The 19,184-nt window shown below is 39.5% G+C and overlaps 1 protein-coding gene across 1 annotated transcript in view; it reads right to left on the bottom strand.

Moving 5' to 3' along the window:
• COL19A1 (collagen type XIX alpha 1 chain) overlaps positions 1–18,678 on the bottom strand; it is a 213,541-nt gene extending 194,863 nt beyond the window's left edge. The window contains exons 1-2 of the mRNA XM_044421897.1: positions 18,588–18,678; positions 8,472–8,571 (exon numbers count right to left, since the gene is read on the bottom strand). Of these exons, the coding sequence (XP_044277832.1) occupies positions 8,472–8,571; positions 18,588–18,678 (191 nt within the window). The remainder of the gene's footprint in view (positions 1–8,471; positions 8,572–18,587) is intronic.
• Positions 18,679–19,184: the final 506 nt, after the last annotated feature.

Here is a 19,184-nt window from a genome sequence, read left to right as displayed (position 1 = left end):
AGGCATAACAGCAGAAATCTCTCAACCAGTTACACAGTACGGCCACCTCAATTTCCGTGTAGAATACTAGATTAAATTCCAATTCCTTGTTTATTTAAAATGCTAACAATGAAAACATGTCTCATAATTTAAAAAGATGGGATCGATAACTGGTTAAATACTGAATGAAAAGCAAAGATAGCACAAACACTTTTGTGGTAATTTTGACAGGAGTCTGTTCATTCCTGCTTCACTGGGGCTATTCCTTTCTGGTGAAAGATGCTATAGGGTAATGGTTAGAGAGTTTGACTGGGAAAACTTCTCAGCTATGAAGACCACATAAATTACCATGGGGGTGAGAATCTCACTTGTGCACTGTGCCTTTTCTGAATGCTAATTTCTCTGTGTGTATACATGTGTGTGCCCGTGTGAATTTTTGTGGAGATTGTAGCTAGGAAGGAAAGTCCTGCACTTGATGCTGAATTTTTTTAAATGCAAGACACAACTGCTAACTATGTCACCATCACAAGCAGTTGGACTCTAAGTTTCCATGAATGAATGATTTCATGTGTGCCGAATCACATTGAATCACTTCAAACTGCAACATGATTTTGAGGTGTGGGAAACAGTTACCGAAGTATAGGGACCCTAGGAGTCCTGAAATGATTATATTTATGTCCCGAGCCCTTTTGGACTTCATACTTCACAAGCAGAAAAAGTAGAGCACAAACCCATTTTTGTTTATGCAAAATTAAAGAAACTTGTTTCTAAAGAGATGCTCATGAATTTATCTCCTTCAACCGTGAATGATACTTCGTGGCAGAATGATAAAACTTGCAAGCAGCTAACCACAAAGAAATGTTATGGAGGCAGGAAGCTTTACTAATTGAACAAACCTAATGAATATCAGGATGTTTAGAAAAGGTTAAGTGCTTCACTTCCTTAGCTACTTAAAAGTGTCAGCTTCTACATCCTGCTTCTTACAAACTGCTTCTGAGTGGTTTAAAGTAACATTATGGCTATAAGGAATGATGGCCTTTTACTGGTGAAGTCATAAGCCCTATTCAGGTGCTCCAAGTCCTGCTTAGTGCTCTGCATGTCCCATCCCCTAAAGCAGGATGGATAAAAAATCAATGATTTTTTTAATAAAAAAAAACAGTTTTAAAAAATTTAAATCAGTTTTTTTAAATAGGATTTTTTAAAAAATAAAATGCTTTTTCAGGAAAAATCTTTCTAAAGGTAGTTTTCTGTATAAGATAGATTTTAGTTCAAAGGTTATTCATCATGCAAGTAGGATTAGTTTTTCATTATGTAGCATGAGGCTGCATATTCATGCAAAGTTCAATTTTTTTGGTAACTCAATCCATTCATCTATTCACAATGCCATGTTCTTCCAGAGGTTTCTATAAGATTATTGGGCATTTTTTTCTATCCAGAAGATATTATCAGGGATCCTTGGTTTCACAGTTCTCAAAGCAGTGAATGTGCATCTGCAGAGATCACATGCCTCTTCTTCACAGCAAAAATGATAGAATATAAACACACAAGAGTTGAGAAAAATACCTTAATCCCATTGTTCCTCTGCAAATTTGCATACACAGAATCGACCTCTTACCTCTTAAGTGCTAAGTTGCAAAACCCCCTAAATGAATAGAAGATTGTTGGGAGTGGAGTAGATCTGCAGAAGAAGCTACGTGTGAGGAGGGTGTGTGTGGAAGCATTAAAGATGAAAGTGAAACCTTTTGAGCAGACTACTCCACAAGTCAACGGGTAGGGTAGGGTAGTGTCTGAAATTAAGCTGCCTTTAAACAGATTAGTTTAAACAAATTAGTGAGGACCTTAGGCCTTATCTTTTGTAGCTACATTCGGGAGCATGATGGGACCTGGATGGCTCCCTGCAGCCTGCGCCTGCAAAATAGCCTTCTCCCTGTTCACCCTTCTTTCCTTTGTAAAGGCAGGAGACAGCAGGGAAGGCCCCTCATAACCTCACTGACCATTCCTGTAGGTGCTCATAGCCACTTTAGGTTTGAATGCTTATGGACCTGCAAGCTAGTATTCTCAGAGGACCCAAGAAAATGCAGAGAAGCCTTCTAACTGGAGTTCTCATTGTTATGAGAATATTATTGGTGGTAATAATAGCAGCAGTAATGTGTAGTGCTCTTGCAATGCAGCCGTATAGATGTTTAAGCAGTAGTCCTATTTGTTGCGTCTTACTCCCTAATACATTCAAGAAGACAGCCATTTGCCAAAATCCTTTTCAACCTGCGTGAGAATGTGTCCCGAACGCAACAGGAATTGCTTCTGAACAGAAACGTATGGATCACACTGTTAACATAGTTGTGTTCTCTCTCTCGGTGTCCCTGAAGAGCCACATTTTGAAATGCATTGCACATAAGAAGCATTATTTTCTCTGGAGATTCATTTGGAGGTTTCACCTCCCCTCCCTTTTTTGTTAAGCATACAAAACTTAAGGACCACCTATTAATTTTAAATTCAGCACACTTATAAACAGAGATTAATGTTTATCTGTTATCAGGTTAATCTGTTCAGTGTGGGAACTGAAAACCATTGCGCTGACAGTGGAACTAGTGAAAATAGCTTTTCAAGAGTCACTTGAGGGAAGGCATCCACATTACTGTATGACTGTGAAAGATATATGTGAATTTCCTTAAAAGTGATCCATCAGAAAAATGAATAATTAATTTTTGAAACTTAAAATATACAGTGGAAAATATTAACAAATATTCTATATGAAATCAGTTTGACTTAGTTCCTATCAGTTCAGGAACTCTCACACATGTATTAAATATACTTTATTTAGTTTATAGTATCTCAGAATCTAATCTCCAAACCTTTATGGTTTATTATTATTTTAAAAATACATAATATAGAGCTCTCGGGGCAGTGTACAATCAACATTAAAACCATATAATAAAACAAATAATGTACAAAAGTAATGGTATTTCTATAGCAACATAGATCATTTACTAAAAGTATTCCAATCAAGTATTGTAAACTAAAACCATCACGAAAATTCATTTTTTAAAAAATCAATTCCATACTATGCAATTATTAAAATGTTTGGAAAACAGAACTGTCTTCACCTGGTGCCAGAATGATTGCAATGAAGGCATCAGGCCTACTAGTCTGAGGAGTCTATACCAGTAGCGGGGTGCAACCACTGAAAAGTCTCCTCTCCTATTTGACATCCTTGGGGGATGGCTCTCTGAGAAGGACCTCTCAACTAGATCTTAGTGGTCGAGTAGGTACAGGTGAGAGAAACAAAGCTACCTTTGAATAGCTTTGCTCTACCTTTCAGTTTCTATAGTCCTCTGCAATCATTAGTCTTGCCTGGACTCATTGACAGACTTAGTCTTAATGTCAGATCGTTGGAAAATGCAGTACTACATCCAAATGCAAGACCAACACACGTAATTAAAGGACCACCTTCTGCTCTACAGACCTACCTGCATGTTGAGAGCCTCTTTGGAGGCTCTGTGCTGTGTGTCACAGGCAATGGGGCTTCTTAAACTGGTACCCAGATCATGTAACAGCCTTGCTAAGGATTCTGCTTTGCACCTTCCCTCTTGTTTTCAGGGACTGCTGAAATGGCAGGCTCCCAGTGTATTAGACCGCCAACTTTAAGTTGTATAGCGCTGCTTTAAAGTTTGGCCTACCACTTCTGCAATTATACAGTTGTCTAAAAGCTAGTAATATCTGTTATTTATTTATTTTGTTCCACTTCTATGCTGCCCCATAACCTGAAAGTTCTCTTAAACTTAACGATGGTCCCAAATGTCTCCTCACTCACCAAAGTTGTGAAATTTTTATGCAACAATATTGTGTGCATAGATGTACAGCTTTAAAGTAATATACTAGGAAAGGTGAAAAAACTTGCAAAGCTTTTTGCCAGTGTAATTAATTAATTGTATTTCTATCTTGCCTTTTTCCCTTTCAAGTAACTAAAAGTGGCATACATAATTCTTTTCTTCCTCTCAGTCTTTTCCCCACAGTAGCAACCCTGCGAGGTAGGCTAGGCTGAGAGCCTGTGACTGGCCCAGAGTCACTCACTTAGCTCCATGGCTGAGTAGAGACTAGAACCTGGACCTCCCAAGTCCCAGCTCAGCACTTTTAACCAATATACCACATTGGCTCTCCACACATTCCTTCCTGACCTTCAACAAAGCAAGAAGCACATACATGAGGTGCCCTTGCATACTAAGAGACAGTGGTTAATCCCAGGGGCAATCCTACTGGAATAAGGCCAGGCCATGTGGGCAAAGCCTTATATGGACTGGGCCCATCATCACATTCTTGCAGGACTTTACCTTCCAGATTTCTCAATGGCCGGGATTTCCAGGCATCTCAAGTTTTCCTCCTCACATTTCCAAGCAGTAGGCTGTAAGCATAGCTAGACCCAGCACTGTCCTGCTCTCCTCCACAGTAACTGTGGTCTGATGGCTTCCTGCTTAGGACCTCCATCAGTTGCAGCCATGTTATCTCACAGTCCATGACATTCCTGAGGATCTCTGGAACCCCTTGGAATAAGGGGTTTGGGGGTGAGCTACTCATGACAGCAACAGGAGGGAAGACATGGGAATCTCCAGTGCTCAGGGGAAATTGGGTTATACTTTGCTGGATCTAAGGTGGATAAAAATCATTTTTTAAAAAATAAAACAATCAGATTTTTTGATTTAAATTGGAACTTTTAAATAAAATGCTTTTTGAGGAAAAATCTACCTAAAGAAAGTTTTCTTTTTAAGGTCCATCATAGTCCAAACGTTATTCATCATGAAATAAGGATTGGTTTTTAATTATGTAGCATGAGGCTGTATAGTCATGCAATGTTTAAATTTTTTGGTAAATGAATTCCATTAATCGATTCACAATGACATGATCTTCCAGAGGTTTCTGTTAAGATTATTAGGCAATTTTTCTATCCAGAAGATATTATCAGGGATCCTTGGTTGCACAGTTCTCAAAGCAGTGAATGTGTGTCTGCAGAGATCACCTGCCTCTTCTTCACAGCAAAAATGTTAGAAAATAAACACACAGAGTTGAGAAAAAGACCTTAATCCCATTGTTCCTTTGCAAATCTGTGTACACAGAATCAACCACTTACCTCTTAAGTGCTATGTTGCAAAACAATTAAATGACTAGAAGAAGACTGTTGGGATCTGCACAAGAAACTGTGAGGAGTGTGTGCGCAAAAGCGGTAAAAATGAAAGTGAAACCTTTTGAGCAGACTACTCCACAAGTCGTTGCATCTTTTCATGAACACCCTGAGCTTTATCTTATTTTTTTCCCTAGAAGGAGAATACCTATAATGGCAGCAGGCCATAAAAGAAAGCCAGACTGGGAATATTTAATGAAGTTCTTCTACCTACGGGTAAGGCAGGCATGCGTGCAGATTATGCAGAAAACCATGCTTTAAATCTATTCTTACCCACTAGTGATATAAATCATGAGTTTAATCAAATCCTCCCTGGCTGGATTCAACACACACCAAAATCACCAATGAAACAGAACATACTGCCTTTAACCATCTGCCTAGAACAAACAAATCTTAGCCCCAAAACTGCCATTTGAAAAATATTTATCACTCCACTTGAGCATCATAAAGAGTTTACAATCCCAATATTATACCAGACATAACTCAAATCACCCTACAGCAGTACAAGACGAGTTAAGAACTAGATGCTGTGGCATAAACAAACTCTCAGGTGAGATGCAATTACCATAAAGAACTTACAGAACTAGGACAGTAAAGGCAATTCATTTAGTTTAAACATTGCTTAAACAACAACAAGAGTCTGGTGTGGATGCCCCCTAAGGCAGATGTAAGTTCAAGAACATGACTTTTCAGCTATAGGCTATCTTCCTAAATCTTCCATACATGTTCATAACCAGACAAGGCTGCTAAAATGCCACAATGGGGCACATGCAAGGACCAAGTTTAATGCGTTTTTAAAGAAGCGCACGCGCATGTGCGCGCGCGCACACACACACACAGAGAGAGAGAGAGAGAGAGAGAGAGAGAGAGAGAGAGTTTCCTGAACTGCATTAGTACTAGGATACAGGGAGAGGGTTACAACCCTTTATCCTTTTCATCACAGCCCTATATCTGCTTTTTTTTTTTTTTTTTTTTTTTGCAAAGAGCAGGAAACTCCCATGAGTTCCAGCAGGAACTTTCTTCACATCGCAAAATGATCAGATTCAGGAAGCCAGGGACTACAGTGGCAGCTCACACAAAGTTACTACAGTGTGTGTGTGTGTGTGTGTGTGTGTGTGTGTGTGTGTGTAAAGATTTCTCCCTTCAGTGCATCTCTGTACAACAGACCACACAGCATTCAGACAACCCCCGGAGAGGCTTTTGATAGATGGGGCACAGGGGTTGCAGGGAAGGAAAATATTTTGTGGCATCAGCTGCCATCTGCTTGTCCAAAACCTGCATACAACCCTAACCAATTTACTAGGCGCAGGTTTTTGAGGATTGCAGCCTGCTTCAATGGAGTTTAGCCCATGAAAGTGTCTATGAAAGCAACCTGTTAGTGTTCCATGTGGTCTAAAAATCATCTGGAGAATTTTTGTGGAACCAAAAAAAGTACTTCCACTTCTGCACACATCCCCACAGTGTTCCTCTGAGTCTTTGCCCTGATGGAGTCCCAGTGCCCCACACCACCCTGTTCCAAAGGGATCAGCAAGAAAAGGACAGCTGGGGGTGGCTTGCACCAGGCTGTGGAATCAGTGAGAGGCACCTGTACAGTCCTGTAGCTCAAACATCTCCAGATCTCACACTACACACACACACAATACAATATGGAAACTGTCCGCAGCCAATCACAAGCATGAAACCTGAAGGGAACAGAAATAGCCCCTTCCCTAAATTCTGTTCTTGCTCCCCACCATAAGAGGGTAAGCCCCTTACTTAAATTCTGTTCCTGTTCACCATTTGTAAGAGCACCATATTAACAAACACATCAATAGCTGTAAGTCCCATTGAGAAAAAATAAAACGGCATCACACCACAGAAGTGGCACAGCATAGTTTACAGTCACTCATGCTACAGCTGAATGAGTGAAATGTAAGGGGATATTTGCCAAGCTACTTGACACTTTCAAGTCAGCTTAATCAGATACCCTTTCGTTTCCTGTAGTGGGGAGCCCGATTGCTACTCACGGTACACGGTACACGCAGAGCCTATTTACATACTCTAGAGAAGAGATAAGCCTACAAGCTGGGTTACATCTGGCTAAACTTCATGTTTTCCAAAACCATATAATATGGCACTGTCATAAAAGCAGCCCAAAAGATTCACTGAGTACACAGAACATATGCAACTAAGATAAAGATCTTTTAATGACAAATGTTTTAATTCCTAGACTTCTTTCTTTATTATCTAGCTTTACTAAATTACTATGGCAACAATTGAAAAAAGTACACAAACATACATTATGTGGGTGTGACTACCTAATGTGTATTCTTGTATGCTTCTGAATTCACAACCCCTGCCAGAACCACAAACTCTGAAAGAAGCTTCCTAAAGTGATTTTGAAATTTGGTGCAAGAGCCATGTTACTAGAGAGGCAAGAAAAACATACTATAAGCAGATCAGTTCTAGGTTCAGTTTAAATTACTCTTGCACAGAAATCCCCAAACCATGGTTTGATACATGAAGACCATTTGGGGATTCATGTGCAGTGGAGTTAGGAAGAAGGCAGAAATTCTGAACGGGAAAATCTCCAAAGTTTTGAAGTATATACACCCACCCACCAGGATTGAGGCTTTATGGCTATATTATATTATATTATATTATATTCATTCATTCATGGGAGCACAGGAGAATAAAACAGGCTTGTAAACCTTTTAATGGTAAAAACAATGAAAACTTTTTAAAAGCCACAACCCAATTTTAAATTTTCTTTTCTGAAGTGTTCATGCTCCCAGTGTAGTACTGAGTGGGGAAAAAGTGAGGGAAAGGCTTGCATCTTACTTTGAGCAGATCCAAATAAACAAATGGAACTTAAGCTAAACTAACTTTGGATATAATTCATACAAACAAAACTCCAGAAATCACCATTACAATCATTTTTTTCCCTGTGTGGTAGGCTGTCAGTTTTCAATTCTGAGATATATAGGCTGAAATAGATCCTATTTTAGAATATTCCAGGCAATTAGCACAGAAAGCTAATTTATTGCTATAAATATTTGACTTAAATTTCATTGCTTATATGGAAATAAACCCCATATAACTATTCAGCGATCCCAGAAAAGTTGTTACTTGAAGCACATATAGTAGAAAGTACAAGCAAAATCAATAGAATCACACTGGTGATTGCACACAAGAGTGGAAATTTGAGGCAGAGAAATATGGAATAAAGAGACTGATTTAAAAAAAACCCAGAAAGAGTAACGCATGTGACAAAGAAGATTGTAAAGGAACATTTGGGATGCTAAATGGTTATTCACAGATAACACATCGTATTACTTACTGAGAGTCTCTGATAAGAGGTGCATTCCCCAACTTATAGCAGTGCTTTCCAAGTCCACATGAAGTCTGCCTCAAAGAAAAGCTTTCTGCTAAATCAAAACCTGAAAAATATGATAGAGTGATATCACTTATCAGTCCTTTAATGCAATTTAACAGGGCTGTAGAAAATTATTGATTTGTGCCATAAACTTGTCGGTTTTGCTGGACTAGCAACTGACAGGCCATTTGAAATCCCATGGTTTTGGTCAAAGAAATGTCCAGATCTCATTTTCTCTGTAGATAGTATATTAGCATGAAATTCCCGTAGCACTTGACTTGGCAACCTCTGAGGAATGTACTCGCTGTTTCCTTTTGCAGTCGGAATGGAAGTGCTGCTCTCCAGAAATGAATGTTAACTCCATGCTAATTATAACAAGCATGAATGGAACATTAAAAGATGAATGTAAATGTCTTAGCTGTGGAACTCAGAAATAAAATGCTCTCCTTAATGAAAACTGATTTCTCAAAATTAAAGGCATGCTTCATTTTTAAAATCTCAACTCTGTGTTTAAATAACTTTTGATGCTACCCTATTTTGTTTATGGAAAAGATACCTGAAATTATGTTTTCTTTGTAGGTGTGGTTATATTGAAGCTATTCCATTTTCAACATCAGACTATAATGTTAAGTATAAAAGGCTATAAAATGCCTTAAACATATACTTTATAAAAGAAATTAGAAAATACTAAAACAAAAACAAAAAAACACCTCAATGGGAAGAGACTACACTGAGTCCAGTTACGTGTATTTGGGCCTAGTGTCAAAAGGGAATCAGGAAAACGGAGTGGTGCCAAAGGCTTCTGGGGAAACATGGGATTAGAAGTAGGACTGGAAAGAAAGGCAGAATTGTCAAAATGCTCAGAAAGGTAGTTCTGAGACTAATGGGAGCAGGGAAAGGGTGGAGTCCTTTCAAAGAGCAGGAAGCTTTTCGGCAGCTGGGGGTGGTGGAACTAGACGTTTCGAGCAAGGTTAAGCCAGGATCTGAAAGCAGATAGATGGAAGGAGTAAGGGATTGGAGCACTTTGAAGATGAGGACAACCCCTATTGAATGGATGGTTTGCTAGAACAGTAGGACACCATTTTTAATATAAATTAAAACTAAATAAGGATTTGGAGTTTTGGCTAAATCTGTGTAGAGATTTCACTGTTTAATCCGCAATCCTATTTGAGAAGCCAGTGTTACAGATTGTTATAATTCCAATTTTACAAACAGGAAACAAGGCTTGATTTGCTGAAAGTTTAGATGACAATTAGTTCCAGGACTGAGGGAACCTCAGGACAGTGCCTGCCACTGCCCCCACCCCCCCAGTTCCTGTATGATCCACTTTTCTGGCTTGGTTTCCAGCTACTTCATGAATTTTTGGTGGGAGTGGGGGCATACTTGCCTTGCATTGCTGTACCATAGCTAGGTCAGCTTTTCATTCAGTCCTGTATATTTAAACTTTTGTTCTGGGGGAGCCGACCTGGAGCCCTCCTCTCAGGTAGCTCTTTGACTTTGTATTGGTTTTCCTGTGTTGTGGCTATTCTCCTTCCGACAGTCAGATGATTACCTTCCAGCTCAATGGCTTTGTTAAGTTAGAGTTGACTAGCTTGTGTGGCTTTAAAGTATAAATGTAGTGTATTGCAGAAGTCAATAAAAAGAGAAACAGGCTAAGTTAGAGTCCTGGTCATTAGAGAAAAGCAGTTTAATGATAAGTTGCTGATTCCAAATTGAGTATTTTTCCTCCCTTCCCAGCTGAACAAACCATGCCTTCAAGGCAGGTCCTGTGGCTTAAGGGTCAGTTGGATGGAGCATCTGGTCAGTTCTTTTAACCTGGGGTTAATGACACGAGGTCCACCCCTTCCAGAGTGGCACACTCACTAAACGTTCTCACATGTTTGAAACTGTCCGATTCTTGTTTGTGGGTCCACTGGCTTTCCCATTTCAGCAGTGAATTCTAACCCTTCCTCTTGATCAGAGTCAAAATCTGTTCCCTCAGCTCTGTGGACCCTAGGGTTCAGGGCTTAAAGAAAGGCAGTTTCCTCCTCCGGAAATGTTCCTTTGCTACCTTGCTGAGTGCTAATAGTTTTGGGGTTGGGCCATCTGCCAACACTGAGTAATTTATTGCTAGACAGAAGTAGGTTTCTGTGTTAAACTTTTGTATATCATTCACAACTATCAAAGCTCTCAGAATGGTTTACAAGTGATTGCTATTCAATGATACTGAATCATTTGTTTCTAGCCTTGCAGTAAAAAAAGTTGAATTGTAAAGTAACTAAATATTTGTGCTTAAAGAAAGTAAGTACACATAATTTTTTCACCAGCACAAATAGTATTGTCACGAGCCGCCCAAAGGTATCTCCACACAAGGCATGCATTGTGTGCCTGTGATTCTTTACTCACATTTGTTTGCAGGTGTTTTTCATGCTACTTCATTTTCTTTTTTTAGACTGAGGAAAATGAGGTAGTTATTTTCCAATACAGAACAAACCAGAATGCAAGGCTCATGTATTGATTCAGTTCCAGTATACTGCAGCTAACTGCCATCTCAATTTGTGGATGTATAATCAAATATATAGAAGGCAGAAAAAGACCCCCATCCCACCCCCACTGCCTGCAAAAGAAGGAACAAATTTAAAAGAGCCAGTCTTAATCCTGCAAAGAAACTGGAAACAGAGACTCAGTAAGGTGGAGGGTTAAAAACCTCATTTGCAGAAGCCTCAATTGTTAAGCACTTAATTTCAATGGAGGAGAATTTAAAAAAACCTTCCCACTGGAATAAAAGGACTCAGGGCTGCTCAGTTCTGGGTGGATTACATTCCATAATGTTTCATAATATTCTTTGTATTGTATTTCTCCTATTAAAATATAGTAAGGCATTGAACCATGTTTTTGTACATTTTTAATATACAGTTTTTTTAAATGCAATTTACGATAAATGTTAAAGTCATGAAAAAGATAAAATGAAAGCTTCTAATAGGATTACCAAGTCAATTTTCAAATGTTATTTACCATGAAGTCTGTGGGTTTTAGAACAATGTTAAATAAAAAGATCATATGTTACAAAGACATCAGCAAGTTAAGCAGCTTTATTATAGGAATTGTTTTAAATACAATTTAAAGCTTTCATATTAAATAAGAGAAGTATTCCAACTTGTTTTATGATGCTTGTTCAACGTCCAGTTTAAAGCGGTGCTGCTTGATAAATGATCAAAACCCTTAATTCAAATATTTATTTAGCTGAACAACAACCATAAAGTCCAAGCTGTTGCTGGAGACCCACCCCACACTTTTAAAGGGGCAGGCTGCCATTTTTTCTTTTCGGAGCTGATCAGCAGCTTTGATGGAAGAGCCAGAACTGTGGTGGATACAATTTCAACATAAACCAATGTACTTAACTGATAATGTAAATGTTGCAGCACGATGAATCTGGCGCTCATCACACTGCTAATTCACAGATTTTTACGAGGACTTTTCCTATGTTTTCTTACCAGTTCTTCCACCTTCCTCTTAGCCCCACCCCCACCCCCATGCAACCATCCAGCATGGAAAGTCAGAATAGCTGTACAATGTCTTCTATAGGGGCAATCCTTTATTCAGAGAAAAAAAATCCCAGGTTTCCCAGCATTCCCAGCTAGCCTGGATGGGAAATACTGGGAGTTGTAGGGCTTTTTTTTTCCTAGACATGTATAGGATTGTATCCTAAAGGCCTCTGATTACACCATGAGAGTGGACCCATACATTTAAGCAGATCTACGCTAAGTATGACTATATCTGGGTTCAATCCAATATATTTTAATTCAGTCGACAGTTCAGTTTCTAGTCTGTGCATGGACAAATCCTTGCTGGCTGAAATTACATACAGCCGCAGCCTCCAGTACCAAAATATTGCTTAAAGGAGTGACCACATGTTAACCATTTGCATTAAGCACTAGCCTGCTCATTCAGTGCAGATGGAATCTGTATTAAATTTTAAATGTGAAGTCCCTAAGAGAGATTGCCAAACAAGTGAGCAGGGGCTTTCCAAAGTGTCATAAGGTGAAAAGAGAGAAGAGAGAGCATAGTAATAGATCAGGGATGCATTTAAGGAGTTCCAGTCCCATGGTTAAAGCACAACACTGGAATTGTTTCCAGTACACTATTTACTGCGGCTACCATGCAAATGAAACCATGTTTCTCTCTACAAAGATATATTTGGCCACACATATCTTGCAGCCCACCTAATTTAACCTTAATATAAATTGCTAATTGGAAAGAACCACCAATTTTACATCTAAAATGCCTAAGAGTCACTTAAGATGCAATCCTATGCAGGTTACGTGAAGGAGCACTTATGGCCATATATGCCCGCCCATCCCTTGAGACCAGTGGGAGAGGCCCTTCTCCGGGAACCCTCCGTGAAGGAAATTAGGAGGGTGAGTACTCGGAGGAGGGCTTTCTCTGCGGTGGCGCCCAATATATGGAATGCGCTCCCCAGAGAGGTCCACCTGGCGCCGTCGTTATTTGTTTTTCGGCGCCAGGCAAAGACTTTTTTATTCAAATGTTATTTTAATTGTTAATATTATTTATTTATTTTATTTGGCCAGGGCGACTTAATTTATACTGTTAAATTATATTGTTTTATATGATGTTATTTATTTATGTTTGTGAGCTGCCCCAAGGCTTTGGCGAATGGGGCAGCATAGAAGTTCCCTAAATGAATGAATGAATGAATGTAGAATCCCGCAAGGCCCAGCGTTCCCAAATTAGGCTGGCCAGGAAATACGGACGTTGTAGGACTTTTCTTTCCCTAAACATGCATGCACCTGCAGGCTTAAATAACGCATTCATTATTTCTGAGCTGATGTCACACTGCCAGTTTCAATATATGCAAGGAAGATTAGACAAAATGTCCCCAAATTGTCTGGGATATGAGCACCCATCTCTTGCTTTGCCTGTGCAGCAGTGCAAATAAGTCCCATCCAGCTATTGGATGGCACCGTTCAGATGAATACATAAATGAGGTGCCACCAAGAATCTCTACTCCTGGCATCTTGGGCATCATTTAGTCTCTTCCCCAAATGCCTGCAGATATTTCTGAACTTCCTATGCTTTTTTCATCTGGCTTTCTGTTCCAAATATGACTGCGGCAGCCTAGACGTCTTTTTATGTACTATGGTAGAACACTAGGTATTCTGAAAGACAAGTAAGTGATTCTTTTCCATGAATATTTTAAATAGACATAACTCAGAGATACATCAGTCAGAAGGGTTGAAAGAGCAGATGTTGCACCCACGTGCATGCCAGCTCATGCGCACACTTGCAATTTGCCCCACTTCTGAACTCAGAGCACAAGAATACAGCGCATGGAGACTCCAACTGTGGCTCTCTTTCCTGTAGAGAAACCAGCTGCATGCACATCCTCTGTCCTGGGCTTCGAGTGCCAAGAGAGAAAACACAGGCACAGCTTACAGCTGCAGTGCATGATCACCTTACCTTTTCAGACTTGGAGAGAGGTCATGCACAGCTATCTTAATACCTCTGCTGGAAAGATCAATATGGTTGTGCAGCCTTTGCTATGCATGTTGGTTTTAAAGGACATCAGCCATTCTATTTCTATGCCACTACCACCCTCCATAAAACAAACACACAAACCAGCACACTTTTTCGTAGCATAATTGTGCCATACAACTTGTAAGATAAATTGCAAATCACCACATTTACATGCAGTTAATTAAGTTTGGTTGTATAAGCAAAATGTGTAAACTTACATCACAGGCTATAGTGTTTTCATCTATGCAGACTGAATAGTGTTGTCACACACTGGACCATAAATAGGGTGTGAGTTCTAACAAACTCCTGGGCACATCAACTTTTAAATGGCAGTCAGTGTGCAGAATTCAACTTGTGTACAGTCAGCGTCTGAGTATATTACTGAGTAATTCACTGTGTAAATGGCCACACATTCATAATAGTCCCACCAAAGTAACTGGAGGAATTATTCACTGTGCTGTTTTAAGAATGCAGATGAATTTTCAATATTAAATGAAAACTACCATAATATAGTATTGCATTACTTTATGAGATTTTGAGTGATACTCATACAGTACATTGAGTTTTCACTTTATATATTGCAAACTATTGGTTATAGGAATAAACTTAAGTCTTTGCAAACCTGCAATCCATCTGTCCCCCAATATGGGACCCACTTCTTTTTACCACCTCTTCCTGCCTCTCTAAGTTTCTGGACAAAGTAAAAGGGAGGCCAGGCCTTATTCTTTTTATTTAGAAGAGAGAACTTTGACAGAAGAAACTCTACATGCAGAAATGAGGAACTACACCTGCTCTATTCCCTCTTTTTCTCCTCATTCTCTCTCCCTCTCCTTCTATTTAAAATACGTATTTTAAAAATCACCCAAAATGACCATGACCAAAATGAACAATGGAGGTATAATTGGTGAAACTCATCTTAAGTTGGGACGTGACTTGGTGGGCACACCCGCCAGCTGAAGAGGACTGGATTAGAGAACATCCTTACTACACATCTCAGTGTCCTTTGCATAGAAATTCATACCTCTGACATTTTGACCTAAAATTCCATGTTAGTTACATGCTCTGTTCAAATTTCAGGAATCCAGGATGTCTTGGATAGTATCTTACACAGTTCCATTAACAAATCGCTAGTGTGACAGGAACTAGTGGTTCTTGAAATAACTAGAAACAAGTAGTTCACTGTCCCATTCTGAAAACGAGCATTTATTTCAGGGATCATTTTGCTAGTGGTCCGTTCCACTGGTGCAACAGAAGTAGCAGACATGCAGGGGGAATATGGGGCATGACCCTGTCTTCTTTTCTTTTGACAAGTTCAGAACTTGAGCAGTCTGAATCAAATGAGTCAATGCAGTTCATGGCTATGAATTAACTAAATTTAGTAATTACTAGCAATACAATCCTACACATGGTTACTCAGAAGCAAGTCCCACTTCGTTCAGTAGGGCTTATTCCCATGTAAGCATGCATAGGACTGTGACCAGTGTCCCACTGGAAGCAATGAATTTAACTAATGAGTGATTAATTAGGTCCATTAGTTTCAACAGGGGCCTGCAAGCATATCCTTACATGGTAGTTTGTACCACTGAGTCCAATAGCATTTACTCTCAAGAAAGTGAACATTGGATTGCAACTTTAGCTGAGAGTAAATTTGGGTTGTAGAACAATGACCATAAAAGGAGTTTGGGACAATCACCAAAGATTCTAAAGGACTATTCCTGATGAGTTAAAATGTATAAATTATGACTTTCGCTTTTCGTGGTTCTGTCAAAAAAATCCTGTCAATTCTGTGAAAACATTATGCTTCTAAACAAACTTAATCCCTGGAAAGTCAAGGAATCAAACAATTATGAGAACACCCTATCTTTAGTCTGTTTAGGCTTTAGCACAGGACTGTTGACAACTCCATGAGTTTCAGTATTGTAACTAAATCCACTCTTTTCGTTTTGTTACATTTTATTTTTAGAAGTAATCACTTCCCTCCAGTAAATGGCTCTTATACCAGCAGTTCTGCACGAGTGGAAACTGAGGGAACATTGCTCTGAACCAAAGAGCTGTCGGCATATGCCTGGGCAGGCTGCTGAACACATAACCAGCATAATCTGCCGCTCTGCAATGTCTTTTTTCCTTTTTTCATCCATGCCATTTCCTTAATTAATACAATATTGGCTAATTAAATGACGTTCTTCTCCAGGCTCATTCAGGATACTAAGCAGAGAGCAAGCCTAACATCTTTCCCCGTAATAGCCCACACATGTAATCGCTCCTTTTTTTATGAGTAATTGCCTCCGTATTTCCATATGTGCCACTTTAAAAATCAAGGTTAACTGGAAGTTTTATGTGAAGTTCCAAGTGCTCCTAGAGTCATTTCAATGCAATTAGACCATAGCGAACAATTTGTAAGGGTCTCAACCCAAAACAGTCATAGACCTCCAGAAAGTCAAACTCAGCAATACAGAATCATCAAAGCAATGAGCAGGCAGCAGAGAGAGGAAGAGGAAGAGAAGGGGACTTGGACCTTTTCGAAGTGAAGTAGTGGAAATCCAGAATTGGGTATTATTCAGTAAAAATAATGTAAAAGAGTTCTATTTTGTTCCTTTTAAATGAGGTACTTAGAGATTTAGCTCTGCTGTGATAAGTCCGCCCCAGCCTTTTCTTTTGCCTTAAATAACTTTTATCATTGCTTTAGGAAAATATTTTGCCTTTCAAAGTTGTATCTTCCACAGGTTGTGCCTAAATATAAAAGATTTTTAAGCACAGGTGAATGCAGAAATGAGTCTGGGGGTAGACAATTGTGTGTGTGTGCGTGCGTGCGTGCGCATTCCTGTTGAACATTGTCAATAGTGGCAAGACAGCATTCACAGGAGAATGTTGACATTCTTTGTTTATTGTAAATAATAGATACATGAATATTGCGGATCCACTGGGATCCTTAGATGACTAGGTTAAGCTGTATATATTCAACCACCTAATTATGATACATCCTTCAGAATCTTGTAACTTAACCCCCTAAAAGGGCAAGGGAAGGATACAGTACATTTATTCAGTAGTTTATATTCCCTTTCTCTCAGGGGCTGAGATCAGCAAGTCTTGTGAAGTTTTTGCTGTCTTAAGAGTTTAGAAAAGAGTCTGAAATGCAAGGTTTGCTTATCCACAGTTCTTACTATCCTTCAGCATATTTGTTATCACTGAATACGTATTGGTATTCCAAAACTGCTTACTGGCCTTCCTTAAAATTGGGCTCCTGTTGGTCTAAAAATAATTCTCAATATTTAGTTTTGATGATTCAGCTTTCTCATCTTTTTCTTATGGGGATGAAGCCAGTTCATTATTCTTAGAAGTTATTAGTACTTTGTCCAATGGTAAATCAGTAAGGGTGCAATCCTACAATTCCCCACATGTCCCAGGCAGCATGGCTGGCTAGAGGGATATGGGGAATTATTGAGTTTGTAATGTCTAGATATGCATAGGGTTGTACCATGCAGTGCTTCCAGTCACTCAGTGAGTGCCAGCCAACTCAAAATGTAGATATCAGTATAGCCTACAAATAGTCTTAGGACATTGTCAGATCAATAGGTAATGAAATAATGCCAATGCCATCATTTCCGCAATCACACAAGCTGCCTTATTTCTGAGGGGATGAATACCCATCCCAAGGGGTGTTAAGAGGCAGACAGCCCAAAAGAAAAAATAGCAATGGAAGATGACAAGATAAGATAGCAATAAACTGGACAAAAGGTGGCAGAGGTGGATGCGAAATACCAAAGAGACAGAAGTTCTGAAGTATATGTGACGCACCTTATGCGCTGTGCCTGCACAGGAACCACATTTTAGCCACCGCTGCTTATCTGAATATCATGCATGTCTTAGCATGCTAATCCAGAGAAAGACTAATTAAGGCCCTCATTTCTTAAGTACACTTATTTACTTGAAGATCAGCTTTGTTCACTTCAGTTGAATTTATTTTGAAGAGTGCTTATGATCACAGCTTAATGCTGTCTTCTTATGCAAGATGATTTGGAAGCATAATCCACGGAAACCAACAGGACCTATTCCCAAGTAAGCATCATTAGTCTTCTGGTACAGCACTTACAGAGCCAATGAAATAACGCTGTATTTATGACTGTGCTCAATTTTCAACCCCAGGGTTGGCTTCTTTTTGGAGATGTAACTTAAGAAAATGAGGAAGTATCAGTGGCAGCACAATGTAACTGTAAATGATTGCAAGCTCATTCCAAATGTAGACTCCTGTCAGTGGACAGGAAATGGAAATATTGCTGTTAGATACCTTGAGTGGAAACAGCTTTTAATAGAGAAGTTCAATTAAATACTCCCCAGATTAGAAATGTCATTTAGCTTCCATGGCTCTGTTGGAGTTTCCGTATACTTCATAATATATATACTGCATATGCAGTGGTTGTATTCCTCATATAATGCTACTTTCCACAGAGCTGTGTTACCTACCATTCCTCTGTACTTTCCACACAGTTGTACCATTTGTTCAACAGCCTTGGTATCAACCTGACAAACTTCCTGAGTCTCATTAGAATGGGGGAAATAAGGAAATACCTGTTCTGTCAGTGACTGCCACAGAATGAGAGACGGGAAAAGGTTGGGTTGCAAGCCAAAGCCAAATCATGCAAGATCCAATAGCCTTCATTTCGCCTCGGACACATGTGAACAAATGGCCAGAAATCTGAAATGAAAAACATTTGTGATTAAAACACCTCTTGGTCAGGCAGAAGGTCTACCATGGTCAGCCTAGTCATGGACAGAGTTGGGCCTGGCCCCCTACGCTTCTGCGACAGTCTCATGGCTACTGTTTTCATAATGCTACAGGAATCTCTTTGCCTGGAATTGTGCGTGTCAGGGTGGGAAGCCTTGTTCCTTTCATTAAGGGTCTCCTACCTTTTGGCTGTGCAATTTGAAGGCTTTTAGGCACCCCTAAGCCCACTGAAATCAATGGACTGCAGTGCAGCTAACAGTGCACATGATACCAACCATACCCTTTTGCTTAGTTAATATCTTATAGCGAATGCTTAGCATTTCCTGTAGGAAGAGCACAAGAAAAATTACTTCAGAATGTTTGTTTAACTGTCTCAATGTTACAGATTTTGTTTTTGCTAAGTGACAAAAGCATCCCATCAGCCAAGCAGCTCCCTGCGG

Source organism: Varanus komodoensis, unplaced genomic scaffold (genome assembly GCF_004798865.1).
Source record: "Varanus komodoensis strain SLA01 unplaced genomic scaffold, ASM479886v1 scaffold12, whole genome shotgun sequence".
NCBI classification, from domain to species: Eukaryota; Metazoa; Chordata; class Lepidosauria; order Squamata; family Varanidae; genus Varanus; species Varanus komodoensis.
Note: the sequence above shows the minus strand (reverse complement) of the source record. Positions and strands in the feature narration are given on the sequence as shown.